The sequence below is a fragment of the Ascaphus truei genome, unplaced genomic scaffold (assembly GCF_040206685.1).
Source record: "Ascaphus truei isolate aAscTru1 unplaced genomic scaffold, aAscTru1.hap1 HAP1_SCAFFOLD_790, whole genome shotgun sequence".
Classification (NCBI taxonomy): Eukaryota; Metazoa; Chordata; class Amphibia; order Anura; family Ascaphidae; genus Ascaphus; species Ascaphus truei.
In genome coordinates, this window is record NW_027457125.1 from 67,347 (window position 1) to 90,672 (window position 23,326).

The 23,326-nt window shown below is 44.9% G+C and overlaps 1 protein-coding gene across 1 annotated transcript; it reads right to left on the minus strand.

Annotated features, from left to right (window-relative positions):
* Positions 1 to 537: 537 nt before the first annotated feature.
* LOC142486220 (uncharacterized) lies at positions 538 to 10,763 on the minus strand. Its single transcript, XM_075584858.1, has 11 exons — positions 10,663 to 10,763; positions 9,861 to 10,114; positions 6,942 to 8,345; positions 6,105 to 6,197; positions 5,351 to 5,455; positions 4,327 to 4,436; positions 3,744 to 3,935; positions 3,127 to 3,289; positions 2,038 to 2,203; positions 1,678 to 1,772; positions 538 to 1,228 (listed from the first exon to the last, which is right to left on the minus strand). Exons 2-11 carry the CDS (start codon positions 10,006 to 10,008, stop codon positions 1,137 to 1,139), a joined length of 2,568 nt encoding a protein of 855 aa, XP_075440973.1. The 5' UTR covers positions 10,009 to 10,114; positions 10,663 to 10,763; the 3' UTR covers positions 538 to 1,136.
* Positions 10,764 to 23,326: the final 12,563 nt, after the last annotated feature.

Sequence of the window (23,326 nt, forward strand, 5' to 3'; positions counted from 1 at the left end):
CATCTACATTTAATAATTGGTGCTGCAATCTTTTGTTTTGTGTGTGTGTATATATATATTGAAAGATTAAAAGATCCTTGGAAGAGATCTAAGGCTAGATCCTAAATATGGATCTAACAGAGTCAGAGGTTTTGGAACAAATAGGTAATGGGCAGCGTAAGAAGTTCAAGTGGTCTTATTCTGTCGTCAAGCTCTATGACAGAAGCGGTGGTCACAACCTGCGGATTAGATTTGTCAATTCACATTGATTATCTGTCACTGCCACTGATTTGTGTCAGTCTCACTGATTTTTAGCATCAGCGTTTTGTAGACCTCAATGGAGTCTCACTGATAAAAATCTGCATTTTTCCATTAAAGTGCCATATTTGTGTCCACAAACCCAGAATCTCACTGCTGTGAGTCCTTTGTGGTTAACCTCTCTGTGGTTCAAAACCTATGATGACAAATCTGGCTTTGTGATGTTTCATCATTTGTGTTGTACTCAGGTTTAAATAGAAGCTATGGCCCCATTCTTCCAACTCTGGTTGTTGTGTGTTCAGTGGTTGGTCATGGGAGGTAGTGGACAATCCCCTTATGCAAGTCATAGATTTTATTGTGGGGCGTGAATTCACAGGAAGTTTACGGTATTCATTTACTGTATACAGGGTTGGCTAAAAATCAGTCCCATAATGACAATGACATGTTGAATGGGTTAAACTAATGTTCAGTCCAACATAGGACCAAAGTGACCTAATGACAGTGACTTGTTTAATGGGCTATAGGGTCATTTCAATGTCATAGCAAATCAGTATACGAGGCTGTTGACATACTGTATATAAAAAAGTGATTTTATAGTGAATTACTGTAGTAATTTGAAAACCTTTGGCTACTGAACATAAATGAATGTACAAGAAAACGATTGATATATAATTCAAAGAGTTTATAATTATACAATAATAAATAAACAAATAAATAAATAAACAAATAAATTATTCGGCTATTGAAATACAAAAAAAATTTGCTTGTTCCTCTTGTTATTATACAATTCCAGTTTCCTGAGTCCTGCCTGCAGGGCTTGTCGTATCTGTCAGGTTCACATCTATGCAAACGGTCTTTTTAAAATACTCGCAATATACAGTAAGAACATGTTCATATTGCTACAGGAGATCCTGGGTGTTCTTTGCTTGTTCAAACATCTGCATGACCTTCACAGCTGGCACACAACCTTCCCTCAGTATTGTGATGGAGCCTATAAAGCAATTACAAACCATATTATTAATTCATTGATAAAGCACATTCTGAATGATTATTTTCTTTGTGCAAAATTGGTATTGGCTTAAAATGTCAGTCCCTTGTAAGACCAGATGGCACTAATCGCAGTGTCATGTTTAAGGGGTTAGTCCCATTTAGGACCAGATGGTACTAATCGCAGTGTCATGTTTAAGGGGTCTCCAGAACCAAAGTGTACTAATGGCAGTGACATGTTTAAGGGGTCAGACCCTCCTAGAGTTTGTGGTAAAACTACTGGTTCTCCCAAGTGTATAAATAAAAAGTAGTACTATCCATGGTTTTTAAATAAATAAAGAGGTTCTCCTGCTTTGAAATGAAAAAAAGTTGTGTAATTCCTAATGCCATCACACTAACAAATAAGGGAGTTTCCCTGTTTTATAAGGTATTTATTACTCATATATTACTCACCTTCATCTATTTTGGTGCAATTTACAACTGTGGACCCCACAAGCTCATTGGAATCTCCGTCACACAGAACCCCGTCCAGCTTGTGACTCAGACGCCTGAGAGAGAGAGAGACACGGAATTATGTACATATAAACATTTTAGGACTGGTGTACTAATAGCAGGGACATGTTTTAGGGGTCAGTCCTTTCTGGGAACAAAGCGTAATAATAGCAGTGACATACTTAAGGGGTCAATCCTTTCTAGGAATAATGTGTACTCATGGCAGTGACATGTTTAAAGGGTCAGTTCCTCCTAGGACCAAAGTGTACTAATGGCAGTGACATTTGTAATATTGAAGTATCTATACTGCATATCACTTACGTTATAACCATGTCATGGTGGGTGCTGTCAATTTCTCCACTGGGATTGGCGGATGTGATTGCTAAGGGACCGGTCATGTCGGTGAGATGAGCAGTGACTGAGTGATCGGGGACTCTTATCATGATTGAGTCCAGAGTCCCGACTTGCTCGTACGCTGGTCCCACACCTAAAACAGACGGGAAAGGGATTGAGTGACAGATCCCGGCTGTGTGCAGGACACACTGAGCACACATATTTCACCATGTAGTACAAGAGGGATAACACATGTCAGATAATACATACAGTACTGATGTAAAAGGCCCTTACATATATCTATGTGTCTGTTTGTCTGTCTATCAGAATCATTTGGAATTTCCATGTGCTCCGATTACCAATATTACAGATTAATGACTAACCCCCATAGAGAGACAGGATAGACATAAATTGATATTACTGCTGCGGCACAGTTTATTCGAGCATTTGCCCGTTCTGTGCCGCAGCAGTAGCCTGGCGCGCGCCCGAGAGTGACGGGCGCGCGCCGAAGCAGCGGAAGAGCGCCCTCCGATCGGGGCGCTCTCCCTACCGCTGCCGGGTCCGCCGGGTCCCCCGGAACCCCCTGCCGCTGTCCCGCGATCGCGGGACACCAGGGCTCCCTCGGGGAGCCCCTGGACGCGCGTGCAGGGGGCGCACGCTCCCGAAGACGCGTGACCGCGCGTCTATGACGCGCGGCACGCCGAGGGGCGGCCACTAGCAAGCCGGGAAATCTCCCGGCTTGCGGATCTGGCCGCAGTGTAATAAACTGTGTCGCCAGTGTATATAGTTACATACAGTAGTAGATGAGGTTGAAAAAAGACATACGTCCATCAAGTTCAACCTATGCTAAATATATATATGAAATTCAGGTAGAACAAAAACAACAGATGCTCAGATGGGGGATTAGTAGTGAATCAGGGAACACTACAATAAGTATAGTACACCTCTATTATAATGATGATGTATGAAATGTGTAGTACAAATACAATAAAAGTGAACAGAAAAGAATAAAAGCCTTGAAAGTCCAAGGAGGGAGAGAGAGGGAGACACCTGGATAATAAATTAAGGGACCGTTACCCAGTTTTTTGAGCCACTCTCCTTTCCGTACAATGCAGCTGATCCCCCCAGGATACACAGACTCCATGAACCTCCACAGCAGGGGGCTGAATGGAGGATCAATCTCCCTCAGCTGCTCTAGGTTAGAAATGCAGATGCAGATGGGCTTCTCTGAAGGGCGTTCCTGTGAAGTGATGAGAGAAAGAGGATCAGTTCCTAATCTAGTGATAGTTACAGGTGAAATCCCATTGCTCCCAGAAGTGTTCCTATAACGTCTCCTTTTAACTCCTCCCCCAACTGCTCCCTATAACTCCTCCCCCAACTGCTCCTATAACTCCTCCCCTGACTGCTCCCTATAACTCCTCCCCCAACTGCTCCTATAACTCCTCCCCCAACTGCTCCTATAAAATCTCATTACAACTCCTCCCCTTACTGCCTCCATAACCATTTACTATAACGCCTCGCCTAACTACTCCTATAAAAGCTCCATAAATTCATCCCCTAATTGCTCCTATATCTGCTCCCATCGCTGCTCCTGTAGCCTCCCCCAAAAAACAACCCTTTGTAGACAATTTAACAATCTAGTTGGCTCCCTTAATACAGTGGAATCTCCAGTTACAAATAATATGGCTTTTGACCTTGATGGAGTAAATTCTCTTGATGGCATCTGGGTGTTTGCAGGAAGCAGCCAGAGCATAGACTGTGTCCGTAGGAATTCCGCACACGCCTCCGCCCTCCAGCAAATTAGCAATTGTTCTTAAACTGCTCGTACGGTGCGACTGGGGTAAAATACACAGGCTGGATACTTCATCCTTCTCTGGCTTCTGTTTCTATCAGAAGAGGAGTCAAAATCAGAGGAGCAGTCAAAATCAGAGGAGCCGTCAAAATCAGAGGAGCAGTCAATTTAAACAGGTATATATAAGCTATTAATGTATATAGTGTCAACTATATAAGGACCACAAAACAATTGAACGTATTTGCCCGAATATAGTGCTATGTTTTTTTCCCAAAAAATGTCCTTCCGAAAACTACTCGTATTATATGAGCAGCCTAACACCTTTTATTTTTCATGTAGAACACCTTCAAAACTGTAGGGTTGTATTATGCGAGGTCGCACTGTATTCGGGCCAATACGGTGTATATATATATATATATATATAAGTAAGTCCGAAAATATATCAGAAAAATATAATATAAACAATAAAATAAATATATTATTACTTTAAAGAAGGCAGGTCCCATTGGAATCAGATCCTTGTTGAATAAGCAGTTGGCAAGAGAAGCGAAAAATCCGTAGAGACAGAGGATGCTGAAGATAGACAACACAACAACTGGAAGGAGAAATATGGGAGTTATTGGTGTTATCCAGATATTAATAGCTCACTAAGAACAGTTTGCAGAAAGTTTAGAGGCATCATTATCTTTCTTAAACATTTTGGATCTTGTTAAAATCAACAATATGGCAGTTTGGGTTTGTCTGAAAATGAGGGGCCAGATACACTGAGGGGTGGGCAATTTACATAGGGAAGGTCCTGCTCTACAGACAGTGACATCACATGAAAGGGAGGATCCAGAATAAATAAAACCCCTCCTATGTTTCTACTTAAAGGGTCAGTCACATGCAGGAGCAATATGATAATGAGAGTAACGTGTTTAATGGGTTAAAGAGTCAGTCCCAGGTAGGAGCGAAGTGACCTATGACAGTGACATGTTTAATGGGTTAAATGGTCCCTCCCGCCTTGGAGCCACCTGGCAACCTTTACATGGGTAAGAGTTTCCGAATAAAAAAACTCTTGACTCATATTAGCGTGGACCTTGTCCTTTTCAGAAAGTCAATAAAGATAACTGGGGAGAGAGAGGGGGCTTTCCCTGGGAGAACTTTTGTTGAACACACAGTGACATCACATAAAAGGGAGCAGCCCGAGGAAATCAAACCCCGCCCAAGTCTCGGCTCATCACATTTACACACTGAATTTAAATAATTATTTGAAATTACATATACATGCAGGTGTCAAATGGGGTAAACAAAGTATCAATCACCCCAGTTGTGACCCTTAACACATGTTACTGCCATTAGTATACTTTGGTCCTAGAATGGAATGACCCCCTTAGACATGTTACTGCCACTAGTATACTTTGGTCCTAGGATGGAATGACCCCCTTAAACATGTCACTTCCATTAATACACTTTGGTACTCAGAAGTACTAACCCCATGGCTTCTATTAGACTTATTCCCATACTTACTTTCAAGAGGGAGGGGGAGAGTTTCCAATGTAAAGAGAAGGAAACAGACTATTACAGCCTCCATCGCAAGGGTCAAAAGGAAAAGGATCACGTTCGAGTGTGTAGCTGTAAAGAGAATATATGAAATGGTTGAATTTAACACTAAACAAATAAAATATGATATTAGTACCTAGAGCAGTGTTTCCCAACTCCAGTCCTCAGGGAACCCCAACTGGTCAGGTCTTAAGGATATCCCTGCTCCAGCACAGGTGGGTCAGTCAGCGGCTCAGTCATTTTGACTGAGCCACCTGTTCTGGAGCAGGGATATCCTTAAGACCTGACCTGTTGGGGTTCCCTGAGTACTGGGGTTGGGAAACACTGACCTAGAGGGAGTAGGAAGATGACATTTTGTCCCTTGGTATCTTGTAATAAATAGATCTTATGACCGCTCCCAATTAGAGATGGGCAAATGATTCACCAACATTCAAATTCGTTGTGACTATGGTGTTTATTCGCGGGATGGATATGATGCAATGCCGCGGGTTTACCTGAGATTATTGGCAAATATTCTAATTGCAGTTATTTGCATATCTGATTAACATATTTCCCAGGTGTCTCAGCGGTGCCCATTTTTTTGTGCACAGGTCTCTCTCCATTTGTTGTTTCAAAGTGTGTTTGAGGGGTTATATTTAGCACTTGACACTCTAACTACTGTAAGAATAGTCTCCTTCACTCCCAAAGTCAAACCCCTTTTGGTTTACTTCCCGTGACATACCTAAGACGATCAAAAATATGTTAATTATCAGGAAAGCAATTGCTCCGACTGTGAATCCCCCGTCATTATTTGCATCAATCGCTAGTGAAGGACCTAGAAAAAAGAATGATCAGATACTAAGTTTAATATTACACTGGAGAACATCATATGTTAGTCATTTAGCGGCAGTGCCAGAATACATACTGTATAGTATAATAAAATATAAAATTATATTTTTGGTGCCTTGGGACTTCTCTGTTTACTGTTGTATATTTGAGGTCAGTTTCCCAGTAGCACTCCATTTGGCACAATTAAATATACAGTATACATAATACTAAGGGTTTTGATTTTTATGTATTTCTAATTATAAAATTATTTAAAATATAAAATTAATGGACAAAGTACACACAAAAATGTATAAATATACATATGCATTTTTGTGAAAGAGAAAAAATGATTATTCACACACACACACACACACGTTATTTCTTAAACTATTTCAATCACTGCTATTATTTAGTTAAACAAATAATTTGAACACACACTAATAATTTTATCTTGAAATGTTATCAATGGATCTCAGAGACAGTTTCTCTGATAACACTCTATTTAGTCTGCATGGAACAGAGCTCTGTGCTGGTTGGGAAGTGGAGCTCATCAGAATTAACATCAGAAGGTGCCGTGTGAACACTCTACTGCAGGCTTTGGGCCTAAATATGTATACAACGTAAAAACAAATCAAAAACTGCTAGGACAAAAGGGTTGGAATTATGATGTAACTGACATTGAGCTCATTTTTGTAGTCATGTGGGAGGCACAGAGGGGGGGAATAATTGCACAATTTAAAAGCAATATTACCTGCAAAACGTAGCCAGACCCAAGTTGCCCAGATAGCCGAGTAGCAGAACGGCAAAATGGAGCCAAATCTTCTACCTCCTTGAACATCAATCCTACAGATATACAGCTGAATAATAGTGCCAGGAACAAGAACCCAAGGGATGGATATATAAGCTTGAATGGGATCGTTAAAGGAACTCTGGATAGCAGCAATCGATGCCAGGCCGTTGCAGATGTAGAAGAGGGGATCAGACGGCAGGGAGGTGAGATTCTCACTGACAATTAACTCGGATTTTCGCAGACAGCACCTGCCTCTCAGCAGTATGTCCTGTAACTTGGCACTTGACATAACGATGTTTCCTACAGGTATGAGCAACTTCTCAGCGATTGAGTTAACAAGGCCGGCAAACGTTGTGTACAGGGAAATCACCGTGAATATACTGCAGGTAACCCCGAAGAATATATAAGAGCCCGAACGTGGGATCTGCTGGATTGTGGATATTGTCATTAAGACGAATGAAATATTGTGGATTATTTCTAGCATGTCCTTATTCAGCGACAGGAAGCAAAAAAGACAAGCGCCCGCCAGGAAGAACCAGTCCCCGACCAAGGACTCTCTGCTTTTCTCTACATTTGTGGATGTCAGAATAAATGTTAAGATAAACTCCCCCCAGGATATCACCAGCCAAAAGATGCCGTGGAATGCGAACTTAGTGGCGTGGTAAATATCGTCTCTGAGATAACAATAGTAGCTGGAGATGAATTGAGAAAGTACGTTGATGCTGATCCATATTGCACCCACATAAAAGATTTTCATGTACCCAAAGCAGTAGAAGGCCATAATGAAAGGGGAGATGGTATCACACATGTTACCCAGTGCCATGGGCTCAGCGTATTTAGTATTTTTCTTCTTCTCTTCTCCAGCAGCAGAGGAAGAGCTGCGGTTAGCAGATCCTAGAAGCAGGACGTTGAACAGCGAATTGCCAAATCCAGGGAGAACATACCTCTGAGTGATCCCCTTTAACAGCAGAGCTGTCGCTCCGTAAAGTCCGCACACGACTATGATTAACTCCAGCACTCCTGCGACCACAAGGGCCCAGCGGGCAAACAGCCCCACAGCCTCAAAGACAAGAGTCAGAGTAATCGCCCCGAACACGAAGGGCATGATGTAATTGACAGTGGCGGAGCAAAAAGACAAGAGGAGAGCGATGAAGATATAAGACACTAGGCCTGCCACCGCGCTCTCACTGACAAAGCTGTTGCTCGCGGCTGAGTCAGCTCCCACAAGGATGCGGGTGGCTCCATAGCTGCTCCACAAGGCGGAGAATGCGATGAAGGACGTCCCGCTCAGGTGGTCGTTCTTGCGAAAGGAGAGGAAGCCGGCAACAAGCTGCGTTAGTCCGCCAATCAAGATCAGGTGAATGCCTGAGAGAGGGAGGATGATCTTAGTAACATATAACAAACTATATATACAGTACATATACAGTATATACACTGTATAGTGGAACTGGAGTTAGTACAACAGAAAGGGGTGCAATCAGGGGGAAAACTGTATATGCTATACACAGGAGAAAATGGAACCCTATTGATGCACGCTCCTCTACTGATTAAACAAAATAAATACATTTGAATGAAATTGAACTACACACAAAAAAATGTACGATTTAAAAACCAAAACTGAGCGCAAGTGTGTGCCAGTGACTAGATGAACTCTAGTTACAGTGTGTCATGAGTCTTAAAATCGCACACTTAATATCCATAATCACACCAGATAAATCTGCAATTAGGACACAATAAATGTGAAGAAAATAAGGCCAGAACTTTATCAAGATGAAGTGATGTACAAATGTGTCAAAGTTCAGCCTGCAAACTTGTAGACCAACCTCTCTATTTCTTTTGAAAATCCGCAAAATGTTTTTCAAACCTTTTGTTAATCAACACATGTGAACGCATGTCATTTCAGCCATTTTGCTGTCTTCTTGCCGCAAGTTTTTTTAGTTCAACGAAGCAAACTTTTTTGTTCACTTTTAAGCGAATTTCACTTTTGCTTAGTGTAAGTTTCGCCTAATTAAGACACAGCAAATAAAAATATCCCTTGTGAGCACAGTCACATGTCTTAGACAGGTCTGGAAACCTGCTTTTCACCATTATCCCTTAGCAAATAATGCTTCCATTGCAGCTAGGGATTCTGGGAAATTACATGCAAATGAGCACACATAATTAGGCTAATTTATATTTTGGCTTAGTCAAGTTTTTGAATTACGAAATTCAAAAAATGTTTAAATATAGAGGCGACTTTTATCGAACTAAGACAAATGCGTGAAATGTTGGACTAGAGTAGAAATTTACAATGGATCCAAATTATGGCTAAAAGTTTACATCTCTATCAAGATACTCGACAAGACTGACACATCGATCTCCAATAAGTTTGGTTTTCTTCACATATATTGAGTTTGCTAGGTCACTTCTCTCCTTCGTTGGGCTGAACCTTTAACCCATTAAACACATCACTGTGGTCAGGTCATTTTGGTTCTACTGTACATGGGATGGACCCTTTAACCCAATAAACTGTCACTGTCCTTAGGTCACTTTGATCCCACGTGGAACAGACCCGTTTATCCATTAAACACATCACTGTCATTAGGTCACTTTGGTCCTACATGGGACTGGCCCTAAACTTGTCACTGTCACCATGAGGACCTTTGGCCTTGATTCACTAATTTGCTGGTGCAAGTTATCGAACTTCCATCCAGCATTAGCTGCCATTGACTTGAATGACAGATGACGCTGGATCGGGGAGCAGTACCTCACATCAGCGCTTAATGCATCTCCCCCTTTGCTCCTATACTGTATGTGACTGTACATATATATATATATATTTATATATATACTGTAGCTATTGTCATTTTATTTAAATAGATTCTATCATTTGTGTCTCACCAGCAAGGATATTCTCCACTCCTCCAGGAATGACGGAAGTGCTGAATAAAGAAAAGTTCTGCAAACACACAAGGAAAGCGCTGATTGCGTTCGCAAGAAGTCCGAGGACGGCAGGTTCGCTGTAAATCACAGCAGTAAATCCCTCCATGGCTCACTCGTATATTCGGTATGAAGGCGGAACTGTATTATTTTCAAGGGTACTGGTCAATTCCTCCAATTAATTAATGTACCATATGCAAAAAAAATGGTAATATCTGAAAATAAAAATAAATGAATAAAGTTAATTAACTAAATAAAAAATCAGTAAGTAAACTTTACAGTAAGGGCAGTTACAAAGTGGGATTCATTACCCATTGGGGCTGTGATGGCAGATACAATAGATTTGTTCAAAAAAAGGTTGGACATCTTTTTAGAAAGGAAAGGTATACAGGGATATACCAAATAAGTAAACATGTTGATCCAGGTACACTATTACTGTATATTACCTAACACACAACACCACTACATTTAATTTACAAACTATAAGTATATATGTATTCATAGTATATACTGTAAGCCTTGTGTTTTATAAAAGTAGTGTCTTTGTACTGTATGTACAGTATTAAGCGTATCCATTGAAAAACTGAATTATAAATACTGCCACTGGCAAATGATCTATAATTATTATTTTGTAAGTATTTAGTTATACAGGGAAAATATACTGTGAGCAAAACAGGTGAATCTTATGCACTCGTTTTTAATTTACAAAACCAGAGCACAGCTACTATGTAACATTACTTCCACCACCATAATTAACACTTACCACTGTGTTCCATCCAAGGTTGTGTATAAAGCACCCGTCTCTTCTTTACTTCTCTTTGCTCTGGACCACTGTTCACAGCTCCTCAGTGCAGGATGTGTGTTTCACTGTGAATACAGGTTATATATACTGTGCAGATGGCCGTTAGAAAGGGAGGAGTGGTGCACCTGGCATTTCCCTGTCTCTATATTTCCTCCTCTGAATACCTTTCATTAAATCTATTTCCTCATATATCTGCTCTTTGTATGTCCCCTGTGACCCTTCACCCATTAAACATGTCATTGTCATTAGGACACTTTTGCTTGTATATTGAACAACTGACCCTTTAACACATTTAACATGTTACTGTCATTAGGTCACTTAGTTTATATGTGTGACTGACCTTGTACCCCATGGAACTGACATTATCACTAAACATATCACTGTCATTGGGTCACTTTGCTCCTACATGGGACTGACCCTTTAACCCATTACACATCCATTGCTGCAGTGGCTATGTGAATACTAAGGCTAAGGCCCCGCTCCCAGAGTCAGCGCACCTGCGCTGCTGACAGGCGGTGCGCTGAGATACACAGACCGCGATCTGCGGTCTGTAGGGAGCGGGAGCCGGAGCGGGAGCCGGAGCGGGAGGTGGGCGGTTTGATCGGGAGGTGGGCGGGAGGTGGGCGGTTTGACAGGGAGGGGGGGCGTGGCTTGAGCGGAGGGACCCGCTACTCTCCCCCCCTCCCTCCACGGACTCGGGCTGGAGCTGGAAGGTAAGTTTAAACACACACACGCAGGCACTCATTCATACACACACACTCACACACACACACACACACACACACACACACACAGGCAGGCACTCACGCACTCATACACACACACGCGCGCACACACAGGCAGGCACTCACGCACTCATACACACACACACACACAGACAGAGGCAGGCACTCGGGCACACACACACACAGACAGGCACTCACGCACTCAGACACATACACACACAGACAGGCACGCACTCAGACACACACACAGAGAAAGGCACTCACCTGCTTTCACTCCACACTCCTCCCCGCTCCCCGAAGCCTCTCCTCCTCCCGAAGCCTCCCCTCCCCATTGGCTCACAGCCACACACGTCACGCGTCAACGCTAGGAAACACCATTCTCTGGTGTCTCCAGCGGCTGACGCGCTACAGCGTGTAGTGCTCTGTGCAGCCAGGGGGGACCGGGACCGGCTCGCGAGGATTCCCCTGCTGGTGGGGAACTCGCGACCCGCCGCCCGCGCCAACGAGCGCAGCGGGACCGAGGCCTAAGCTACATATTGGTGGCTACGTTTGGTAGCTTTGTATTCTTATCAGACTCACATATATTACCTTCCTTGCCTTGGTGAGCTCGGATCTTATCAATGTTTCTGCTGCAGCTGTCAGCTCATAATACTGTTATGTACATTGCACACCGGGCTCTTACACCGCAGGCTAGTTGAGCATCACAGTTAACCCCTGCAAGGCGGCGTTACTCCTTGCGTTTGGACTTCCACATATATAGGGATTCGTTTTTCTGTTTGGTTTCTACAAATTTACCTGGGGGTGTGTATGTGTCTAGTAATATTGGAACAGGGATATTTTGTGTGTATTTGGGATATTGTCACCCTTGGTTATTGTGACTGGCCGGTCATTGGTTTCTCTCGGGACCTTGTCCCGAGAGTCTCCGTACGTTCAGGGTCGCTCCCCCTTTTCCCTATGTGCCCCCATCAGTATGTTTAAAGCCATCCGCATTATTTTTTAATCCGACACTTTATCATCTTCCTGTCAGGAGGTTTTTCTTTTGTCTGCCTGTTTTTCATGTGTTATTATCTGTAACTGTTGTTGGTGTCTAGATGTGTAGTTAATACACATTTTGTTATTTTTGGACTATTTTATGCATCTCGTGTTGATATTTTTGCAGATATATCTGAGTGCTTATTATAGGGTTTTCTTTGTGTCTTTGTGTGTCCTATATTGGTTTGTGACCCTTAGCACCGCCAATCCCACTTTATATTTTCGGGGAGTATTGTTTGGCATTAGATATCTGAGTATTCACACGGCTGTCCTGATTGCGGTATTGTCTTTGTGTGTATCCATTATACATGTCACTGGCATTAGGTCACTTTGGACTTGTGGTCCACACATTGTCAGGGGGCTTTGCATAATAATTGTATAGGAGTCTGTGATATTTGAATGCGTTAATCATAATTTATATAATGTGTTAAATATGTGCCTGAAATAGGTCTTGTGGTGCCGAAAGATGAGTGTGGTCCGGATCACAGCTGACTGTGCCGGTAACATTCTATGTACAGCACTATATTGTAACTGTGAAGCACTTTGGGCCCCATTGGAGAAAACACGTTGTACTGTATGAAACACACTTATTAGAAGTGTGTGCCCCTAAATCTGTGCTCTTATCGCCATCTGCTGGAAATGGAAGGATTTGCACAGGTCAAAACTCTGCTTTCTTTATGCATGTAACGAGCTGAATTTCCAGGTTAAATTTGCATTGTCATGTGTAACACAGTGATTAAGCTGCAGCTGAGGATTCTGGGCATGACTTGGTATGTCAGTTTTAGCTTCTGGATTTTACACATGATTCACAAAACTTGCCCAGATACTTTCTCATAGAGTTTCTTACTGTATACAGTACCTAACTTTATTGCCTCATATAACCACTCCCTATAACTTATCCCATTAATCCATATAACCGCACCCTATAACTCCTCCTATTGCTCTATATAACCGCTCCCGTTAACTCCTCCTATTGCCCCATATAACCGCTCCTTATAACTCCTCTTATTACTCCTATAACCGCTTCCTATAACTCCTCCTATTGCCCCATAAAACCGCTCCCTATAACTCCTCCTATTGCCCCATATAACTGCTCCCTATAACTCCTCCTATTGCTCTATATAACCGCTCCCTTTAACTCCTCCTATTGCCCCATATAACCGCTCCCTTTAACTCCTATTGCCCCATATAACCGCTCCTTATAACTCCTCCTATTACTCCATATAACAGCTCCCTATAACTCCTCCTATTGCCCCATATAACCGCTCTCTATAACTCCTCCTATTGCCCCATATAACCGCTCCCTATAACTCCTCCTATTGCCCCATATAACCACTCTCTATAACTCCTCTTATTGCTCTATATAACCACTCCCTATAACTCCTCCTATTGCTCCATATAACCGCTCCCTATAACTCCTCCTATTGCTATAAATAACCTCTCCCTATAACTCCTCCTATTGCCCCATTTAACCGCTGAGCACAAAACCACACGCACTGAATCCAGGACCCCAAAGTTCTTGACAATCAGTGTAAATCCCTCTTTAGCTCGAGAACCGCCTGTGATCGACGGGGCAAACCTCAGTAGAAAAAACAAGAAAGGAACGCAGCGAGGGATTGGGTAAGAAAAAGGACATTTATAAATGACTTATTGCTATGTGTCTGTTGTTCACCTCGTACTCTTTTTGTAGTGCTGTAGTAACTACTCATCATGTGATATCACTTTACTAGCCACTATATATGGCTTTTTATTGTGCCTGTCAGATAGCCCCCTGATGAAGTATATGACGCGAAAATGCGCAGTGGCCATCTAATTACCACGAAGTAATGTCTCATACCCAGTATCTCCATGGGGCTGCTGAGTATCCGTCTTACAACAGACTGGGTGATGCAGTATATGTGTGTTTCCATTCAGAACTCTCACCGTCAGAAATGGAACACGTGTCGTCATCCAGATACGCTCTTATCGCCATCTGCTGGAAACAGAAGGATTTGCACAGGTCAGAAATCTGCTTTCTTTATGCATTTAACGAGCTGAATTTCAAGGTTAAATTTGCATTGTCATGTGTAACACGGTGATTAAGCTGCAGCTGAGGATTGTGGGCATGACTTGGTATGTCAGTTTTAGCTTCCGGATTTTACACATGATTCACAAAACTTGCCCAGATAATTTCTCATTCAGTTTCTTATACAGTACAGTGCCTAACTTTATTGCCTCATATAACCGCTCCCTATAACTCCTCCCATTACTCCATATAACCGCTCCCTATAACTCCTCCCATTACTCCATATAACCGCTCCATATAACTCCTTCTATTGCTCCAAAAACCCTTCCCTATAAATCCTGCTGTCACTCCATATAACCGGTCTCTAACTCCTCCTGTAGCTCTATATATAACCCCTTCCTATAACTCCTCCTATTGCCTCATATAACCGCTTCCTATAACTCCTCCTATTGCCCCATATAACTGCTCCCTATAACTCCTCCTATTGCTCTATATAACCGCTCCCTTTAACTCCTCCTATTGCCCCATATAACTGCTCCTTATAACTCCTCCTATTACTCCATATAACCGCTCCCTATCACTTAAAGAAGCATTTGAGTAGCACTGGATAATCATGGACACATGACACATAAAGCTTGGCCCCCTGCAGACGCACTTACTAGTATTCCCTCCTACTGTCTCTGTACGTTCTCCCTACCTACCAATTAGATTGTAAGCTCCTCGGAGCAGGGACTCCTTCCTTAATGTTACTTTTACAGTATGTCTGAAGCACTTATTCCCATGATCTGTTATTTATATTATTTGATATTTATATATGTATTACTACTGTGAAGCGATATGTACATTTATGGCGCTATATAAATAAAGACATACATACAATACTCCTATTACTCCATGTAACTGCTTCCTGGAACTCCTCCTATTGTCCGATGTAACTGATTCCCATAATTCCTCCTATTGTTCCATATAACCGCTCCCTATAACTCCTCCTATTGCCCCATATAACCGCTCCCTATAACTCCTCCTATAGCCCTATATAACTTCTCCCTATAACTCCTCCTATTGCTCTATATAACCGCTGAGCACAAAAGCCCAAGCACTGAATCCAGGACACCAAAGTTCTTGAAAATCAGTGTAAATCCCTCTTTAGCTCCAGAACCGCCCGTGATCGATGGGGCAAACCTCAGTAGTAAAAACAAGAAAGGAACGCAGCGAGGGATTGGGTAAGAAAAAGGACATTTATAAATGACTTATTGCTATGTGTCTGTTGTTCACCTCGCGCCCTTTTTGTAGTGTTAACTACTCATCATGTCATATCAATTTACTAGCCACTATATATGGCTTTTTAGCGTGCCTGTTCGACATCCCCCTGATGAAGCATATGACACAAAAATGCGCAGTTGCCATCTAATTACCACGGACACCCAGGACAGGCAGTCTTGCGGTCCCGTTACCCGCGCACGTTGATCTTGCGCGGCCTGCCTGCCCGTCCCTTTGTCTCCGCCCCCTACTGCGACGCGCGGCGAGTGAGCTCGTCCAGCCTCCCCTCTGACTCACGCCCTAGTCTCCGCCCCATCCTGGTGACGGACAGGACTGGCATGGGAGTGACTTGCGCTCCGGTCTCCTCCCCCTGACCTCAGTGACGTGCACGGGTTGGCGCGCTCAGTCCCGCCTCCATTCCTGATCAGGCTGCATCATAGGGCACACCTGTGTGCACCAGCAGCCTACTGTATAGGATTCGGTTTCCTGGTTCCGCCCTGGCTCCCCATTGGAGAATCTCCCTTTATATACCCTCTGGCTCCAGATACCCATTGCTGAGCATAGTCTTGTGTGACGCTGTGCCTTGCTACATTGTGTTCCTGTATCCCCTGCCTTGCCTGTTGATCCTGCCGCTGCCTGACCCTGCTACATACCTTGGACTCCGCATCTCTCTACTCCTGGACCTGGCTACACACCCTGACGATCCGATGCTCTCCAATCCTGAACTTGGCTACGTACCCCGATGATCCGCTACTCTCCAATCCTGAACTTGGCAACGTACCCTGATCCGCTACTCTCCAATCCTGATCCGGCAAGTACCCTCTACTACTCTCACATCTGTACTCCTGACCTGGCTTGCATAACCAATCTACATTCTAGGCGCACCCTCGTGGCTGTGGGTTGGCGTTACTCAATACCCTACCTCAGCACCGCGGTCGCACTTCATTTGTGGTGAGCTACGTGTTACAGTTTGCTCAGCCATGCAAACTTAGACCCCGCTGAGGTAGGAAGAGTCCTGAGCACACACGCAAGCTACTGTACCTGTCCAGTATTGAAGAAAAATTAGTGGCTAGTGATCAAAGCATGTGCTCCCTTCAGGAGAACTTCAGGTCTCTCACCTGTACTCTCCAAGAGCCTCACTCCTCTCTTGCTCCCGCTGTTTCTGAGTCTGCCACTACAGTATGTTCTTCTCACACATCTCTCAAGAAACCCGGTTACCTACCCCTAACCGCTATGGGGGTGATCCCCACGAATGCTGGGGATTTCTTAACCAGTGCTTTTTTAAATTTGAAATGAATCCGTCCCGTTTCACAGCTCCCTGCGCCAAGGTGGCGCATATTGTCTCACTTCTTATAGATAACACTCTTGCCAGGGCCTCTCCCATCTGAGAACGGAGATCTGACCTTACACAAGACATCGGAGCCTTCACCACGGAGTTCCGGAAAGTGTTTGATACACCCGGCCGTAAGGTGCTTCTGCACTATTTCATGTCTCCCAACGGAATCGCCCTGTCGCTAGATTCGCACTTGAATTTAGGACTATAGCTGCAGAGACAGATTGGAACGATGAAGCCCTGTCCGCGGCCTTTTGGCAGGGGTTATCCGAAGCCTTGAAGGATGAGCTGGCAACCTATGATCGCCACACCGATTTGGAAGAACTAATCACCGTTTGCATCAAGGTGGATCATCGTCTTCAGGAAAGGAGATCAGAGAGGGTTCATCATCGTGTCACTCCATCCCAGATGACTCCCGGTCAGGTGAGCCAATCTGATATTCCGCTCCCGGATACTTCTGAATGCAATTGGAGGGTACCAGTCTTTCCAAATCCGAGAAGCAACGACGCAAGAATGTCGGTTTATGTCTGTACTGCGGTACATCTCGACATTTTGCTTACTTCTGTCCCCAAAGTCTGGAAACGCAAAGTTCCCATGAGAGCCGGGGGAGTCTCATTGGGAACGCTTTCTCTTGCATTCTTCTCCCTATCACTCTCTTTGGGGAGGGCTTCCAAGTCTCTACGCTTGCTTTCATCGATTCAGGTTCGGGGGGAAACTTCATAGATTAAGCGTTCGCAGAACGTCATCTGGTTCCTATCAGGCGTAGAAGAAGTCCCAATGCTCTTGAATCCATTGACGGAAGACCTCTTTAGCCGGCTTTTATCTCACTGGAGACGGAGGTACTTCATCTCATAATTGAGGATAATCACTTGGAAAATATTCAACTCAATGTTATTCACACACCAACCATCAGCGTGATCCTTGGCCTTCCCTGGTTACAGATTCATAACCCCCGGGTGGACTGGCTTAACAAAGAACCCATTCAATGGAGCTCTTTCTGCAATAAGAACTGCATCATTGAATCAAGTAGTATTGGTGGTACCACCGTTTCTGAGGAAAAGGAAAGGGTACAATTGCCAGAGGAGTATGCCGAGTTCCGGGACGTGGTCAAATCTGAGGTTCTTCCTCCACACCGCCTGTTCGATTGCCCCATTGATCTGCTTCCAGGTACTACGCCCCCCAGGGGAACCTCTTACCCATTGTCTATGCCCGAAACCAAGGCAATGAAAGAATATATTGCAGAGAATTTAGAGAAGGGATTTATACGTAAGTCCACCTCTCCTGCAGGCGCTGGATTCTTCTTCATGAAAAAGAAGGACAGAGCCTTACGCCCTTGCATAGACTACCGGGGACTCAACAATATTACCGTGAAAAATCGTTATCCTCTCCCCCTCATTTCTGAACTTTTTGATCGATTACAGGAGCTAATATTTTCTCTAGATTAGATTTACGAGGTGCCTACAATCTTGTCAGGATCCGTCAGGGTGACGAATGGAAAACTTCTTTCAACACCAGAGATGGACATTATGAGTACCTGGTCTTGCCTTTTGGTCTGTGCAACGCCCCAGCCGTGTTTCAAGATTTCGTCAATTAAGTTATTAGGGATCTTCTCAACTCCTTTGTAATCATCTATCTCGATGACATCCGAATCTTTTCTAAATCTGAACTGGAACACGTTAATCATGTGAAACAAGTGCTCCTTCGCTTAAGAGAGAACAGACTTTTTGCCAAACTCGAGAAATGTAATTTTCATCAAACTTCTACTATTTTTCTTGGATATATAATTTCTGACACTGGCATCACCATGGATCCTGCCAAGGTCAAGGCAGTACTGGATTGGTCTCAACCCACCACACTTGAAGCAGTGCAGCGATTTCTTGGATTCTCAAATTATTATCGCAGGTGTAACCAGAACTTTTCTTCTTTAGTGGCTACGCTCAGGGCATTAACCAAGAAAGGAGCTTCATGCTTCATGGCCCACTTCCGCACTTCAGTCTTTTGCACTTCTCAAGAAGGCATTCGTGTCCGCCCTTGTTCTTACCCATCCTGATCCCAAACTTCCCTTTACTCTTAAAGTTGATGCCTCTGATGTTGGTGTTGGTATTGTCCTGTCCCAGAGAAAGAATCCCCTGTCCAGGTTTCATCCTTGCGCTTTCTTTAAAAAAATAAAAATTCTCTGGACGAATGCAACTACGATATTGGGAATCGTGAACTCCTGACCATGAAATTAGCTCTCGAAGAATGGAGACATCTTTTGTAAGGTATTGAAGACCCTATGACCATCCTAACTGACCACAAAAATTTGTTATACATTGAGGGAGCACGTCGCCCTGACTCTCAAGACGACTGGGCTGAACTCTTATCCTGGACAGAATTCGCCCACAACAACACTGGAATCTCCGTTCTTTGTGAATTACGGGTTCAACCCGTCAACTCTTCTTCTCGCTCTACCTTCCTCCGGGGTCTCAGCGGCCGATGACAGAATCAGGGAATTACAAAACCTTTGGAAAAGAATCCAGGTCAACATCAAGATAACGGTCAATAGGCAGAAGACACAGACAGATCGCTATCGCAGACCGGCTCTGGATCTCCAACCTGGCGACAAGGTCTGGCTGTCATCCAGGAATATCAGGCTGAAGGTCCCCTCTATGAAATTTGCACCCAGATTTCTTGGACTCTTGAACTAACTTAATTTGTTCAAAGGTTGTAATATTATTCGTACCGTCCAGATCCTTAAGTCTACTGAACCCTTTCTGGTTCCAAACTACAAAATCCTTGCTAGTCAGGTCCGGAGCAAAGTCAGGATTATCAAATAGTAGGGTCAGTAATGAGTGTTTAGTGGTCAATGAGCATCTAAATTTAGAAGCCTCCCATACTGATAGCAAGTTGGCCATTGAGGAGAGTGGTTCACGTATGGACTTAAGAATCCTTTTAGGCAACTACATAAAATTCTGTAGTTCCAAAGGCACGCAGATCCCTCCCTCCAACTCTACCCACCTCTTACAGCTAGGGTTCGTGTGCCACTGCAAAATTTGACATAATTGGGCTGCCTTGTAATATGGCAATAAGCAAGGTACCGCCAGCCCCCCCCCCCCCCACCCACTCACCCCCGCTAGTGTTGGTCTTCTCATGATCCTACTCTAGACTCTCGGTCTTTTACAATTCCATATGAATTTGGAAATCAGAGACTGAAGAGAGTGAATGACCTTAAGCACCACCGGCACTGGTAGGGTTGGAAAAAGATACCGAATTCGAGGGAGCAAGTTAATTTTAATACAATATAATTTGCCAATCCAAGAAATGCCATAGGTAGACCATTTTCTAATATCTCCCTACAGAGTTTGCAATAGTTTAGGATAATTCACCCTATACAGTGTCCTATACTTATTTGTAATCTGTACGCCTAGATATATAATGGCCGAGGGTTGTCAATTAAAATTCAAGTTGATAGCTATCAATTTTTAAATTTCTTTGGCTAGATTGATGTGTAAAGCCACGGAAGTCACAGGTACTTTTAAAGAAAAAAAGTGATGTACAGGCAGTCCTCGGTTATCCAACAGAATATGTTCTGGAAGTAGCATTGGATAGTGAAACTGTTGTAAATTGAGTCCCATGTTAATCAGTGGAGGTGAGCGTTGGATAACGCATTCCGGCATCGAAAAATGGCCCATAGGGTTGCATTGTAAAGCGTTGGATATGCCATTCGTTGTAAAGTGAAACATTGGATAGCGAGGACTACCTGTATTTGCACTTGCTATCAATTATCACACGTTGTTATTATTGGTTAGCAGATACTATTTAAGGACTTCACAAATTAAGTCTCCTATACCCCTGAGGAAGTCACATGACTCATGATGAAACGCATCGGGACTGCCCCCTTTTGGGTGCTACATCACCACGCTAGCGTTTGTGTGAGTCTGATGGAATTATTCAGCCTGTCTTCACTCTGTGGGAAGAGATACTATCTCTCCCTGGCAGGGCCGTCTTAACCTATTGGCACGCTGGCAGTTGTCCGGGGGCCCCACGAGAATAGGGGCCCCATGCTAGGGCTCGCAGCGCAAGCACGAGGGCAGGCGCGGCTGGAAGTGCTGAGACTGGGGGCGGGGGTGGATGGTGGCTGAGCAGGAGCACTGTGTGAATGTCTGTGCAGCCTGTCCCTGATTGGAGGAGCGGAGAGCCAATCAGAGGAGAGCGGGGGCGGAGCCCACACCCCGGCGGCCCAGAGTAGTCTGTGTCCTTCCTGGCAATAAGCTAAGGACATGATTTGGGAGGTGATGGGGGAGCCAGGGTGAGATGATGGGGGAGCCAGGGTGAGATGATGGCGGAGCCAGGGTGAGGTGATGGGGGAGCCATTGGGATGGGGGAGCCAGGGGCATGTGGGAGCCAGGGTGAGGTGATGGGGGAGCCAGAGGGATGGGGGAGCCAGGGTGAGGTGATGGGGATGGGGGAGCCAGGGTGAGGTAATGGGGGAGCCAGAGGGATGGGGGAGCCAGGGTGAGGTAATGGGGGAGCCAGAGGGATGGGGGAGCCAGGGTGAGGTGATGGGGGAGCCAGAGGGATGGTCAGCCAGGGTGAGGTGATGGGGATGGGGGAGCCAGGGTGAGGTGATGGGGATGGGGGAGCCAGGGTGAGGTGATGGGGGAGCCAGAGGGATGGGGGAGCCAGGGTGAGGTGAGGTGATGGTGGAGCAAGGGGGATGGGGGATGGAGGAGCCAGGGTGAGGTGAGGTGATGGGGGAGCCAGGGGGATGGGGAGCCAGGGTGAGGTGAGGTGATGGGGGAGCCAGGGGATGGGGGGCCAGAGTGAGGTGAGATGATGGGGGCCAGAATGAGCTGAGGAGATGATGATGGGGGGCCAAGATGAGCTGTGGTGATAATGGGGGGGTATATTTTATATGTATTGGGGAGGTGAAGGTATTTTTAAATGTATTGGGGAGGTGGGGGTATTTTTTAAATGTATTGGGGAGGTGGGGGTATTTTTTAAATGTATTGGGGAGATGGGGGTATTTTTTAAATGTATTGGGGAAGTGGGGGTATTTTAAAAATGTATTGGGGAGGTGGGGGTATTTTTAAAATGTATTGGGGAGGTGGGGGTATTTTAAAAATGTATTGGGGAGGTGGGGGTATTTTAAAAATGTATTGTGGAGGTGGGGGTATTTTAAAAATGTATTGGGGAGGTGGGGGTATTTTAAAAATGTATTGGGGAGGTGGGGGTATTTTTTATATGTATTCGGGGGCTGTGGGGGTCTAGTATTGTGTCCAGTATTTTTGGACAAGCCACCTGGCAACCCTACTGTATACACAGACCAGAATTTAACACTAATTTTCCGATCACCCGCCTCAAAATTCAAATCTCCCGCTAACTCGGTAGAAGGAGAAAAATGACGACTTGTTGCGGAGAGTTGGCATGTCTGCATTCGCGAGAGAAATTTTGCCGGGCCCAGTGCGCTGCTTTTCCCGGGGGCCCACATTGCTGTTAAGACGGCCCTGCTCCCTGGCAACCAGCCCCAGCACCATTCTTGACTGTTGCGAGTACCCAGGGATGATCACAGGTGACTGCCAATTGATGCTGATGATCGCTTCATGACCGGATGTACCTACAGTACCATCATTCCACCATGAGATATTATCATTAAAGGTGCTTATTAACACCATCCTTGTGAGTGTGCGTTTCTCGAGGCTTTTTAATTTTTTGGTATTAATTAGGGTGACCAGGCGTCCCGGGTTTGCCGGGACAGTACCGTTTTTTTCTGTGCTGTCCCGGCTGCCTGTCCGTCCCGGCAATGTCCCGGTTTTTCTCCCTGGTCCCATTTGTTTTGTATAGTAGGCGCGGTGGCGGCGAGGATGCGGCAGCCCGGCCGGTGAGTATTTTTTGAATTTCAGGGGGTTGGGTTTCTTCTAGTAGAATATGCCGGGCCGCGCGGACAGGGAGGTGGGAGAAGGGAGGTGGGAGTGGGGATGTTTGGCGCTTTCCCCCCCTCTGCCTGCTGCTGCCCAGGCTGGAGGTAGGTGTGGGGGGGAGCATGGTTGGCGGGAGCGCGGATGGCTCGCATGCGCATGGGGACAGTGCGAGGTTGATGTTGGGGAACTCCCTGCTTCTGCCCAGGCGCGCGGCCTTATCCCCGATAGGTGGAGAGCGGAGCCAGGTCTGGCGGCCGGGTTCTCCCCCCGTCCGGTCCACGGGCTCGGCGAGCAGTGACTACCCCGCGCCCCACGTGTTGATCGTCCCCCTCGGGTGCCTGCGTGGGCCGGAGGATGGGAACGGGCAACG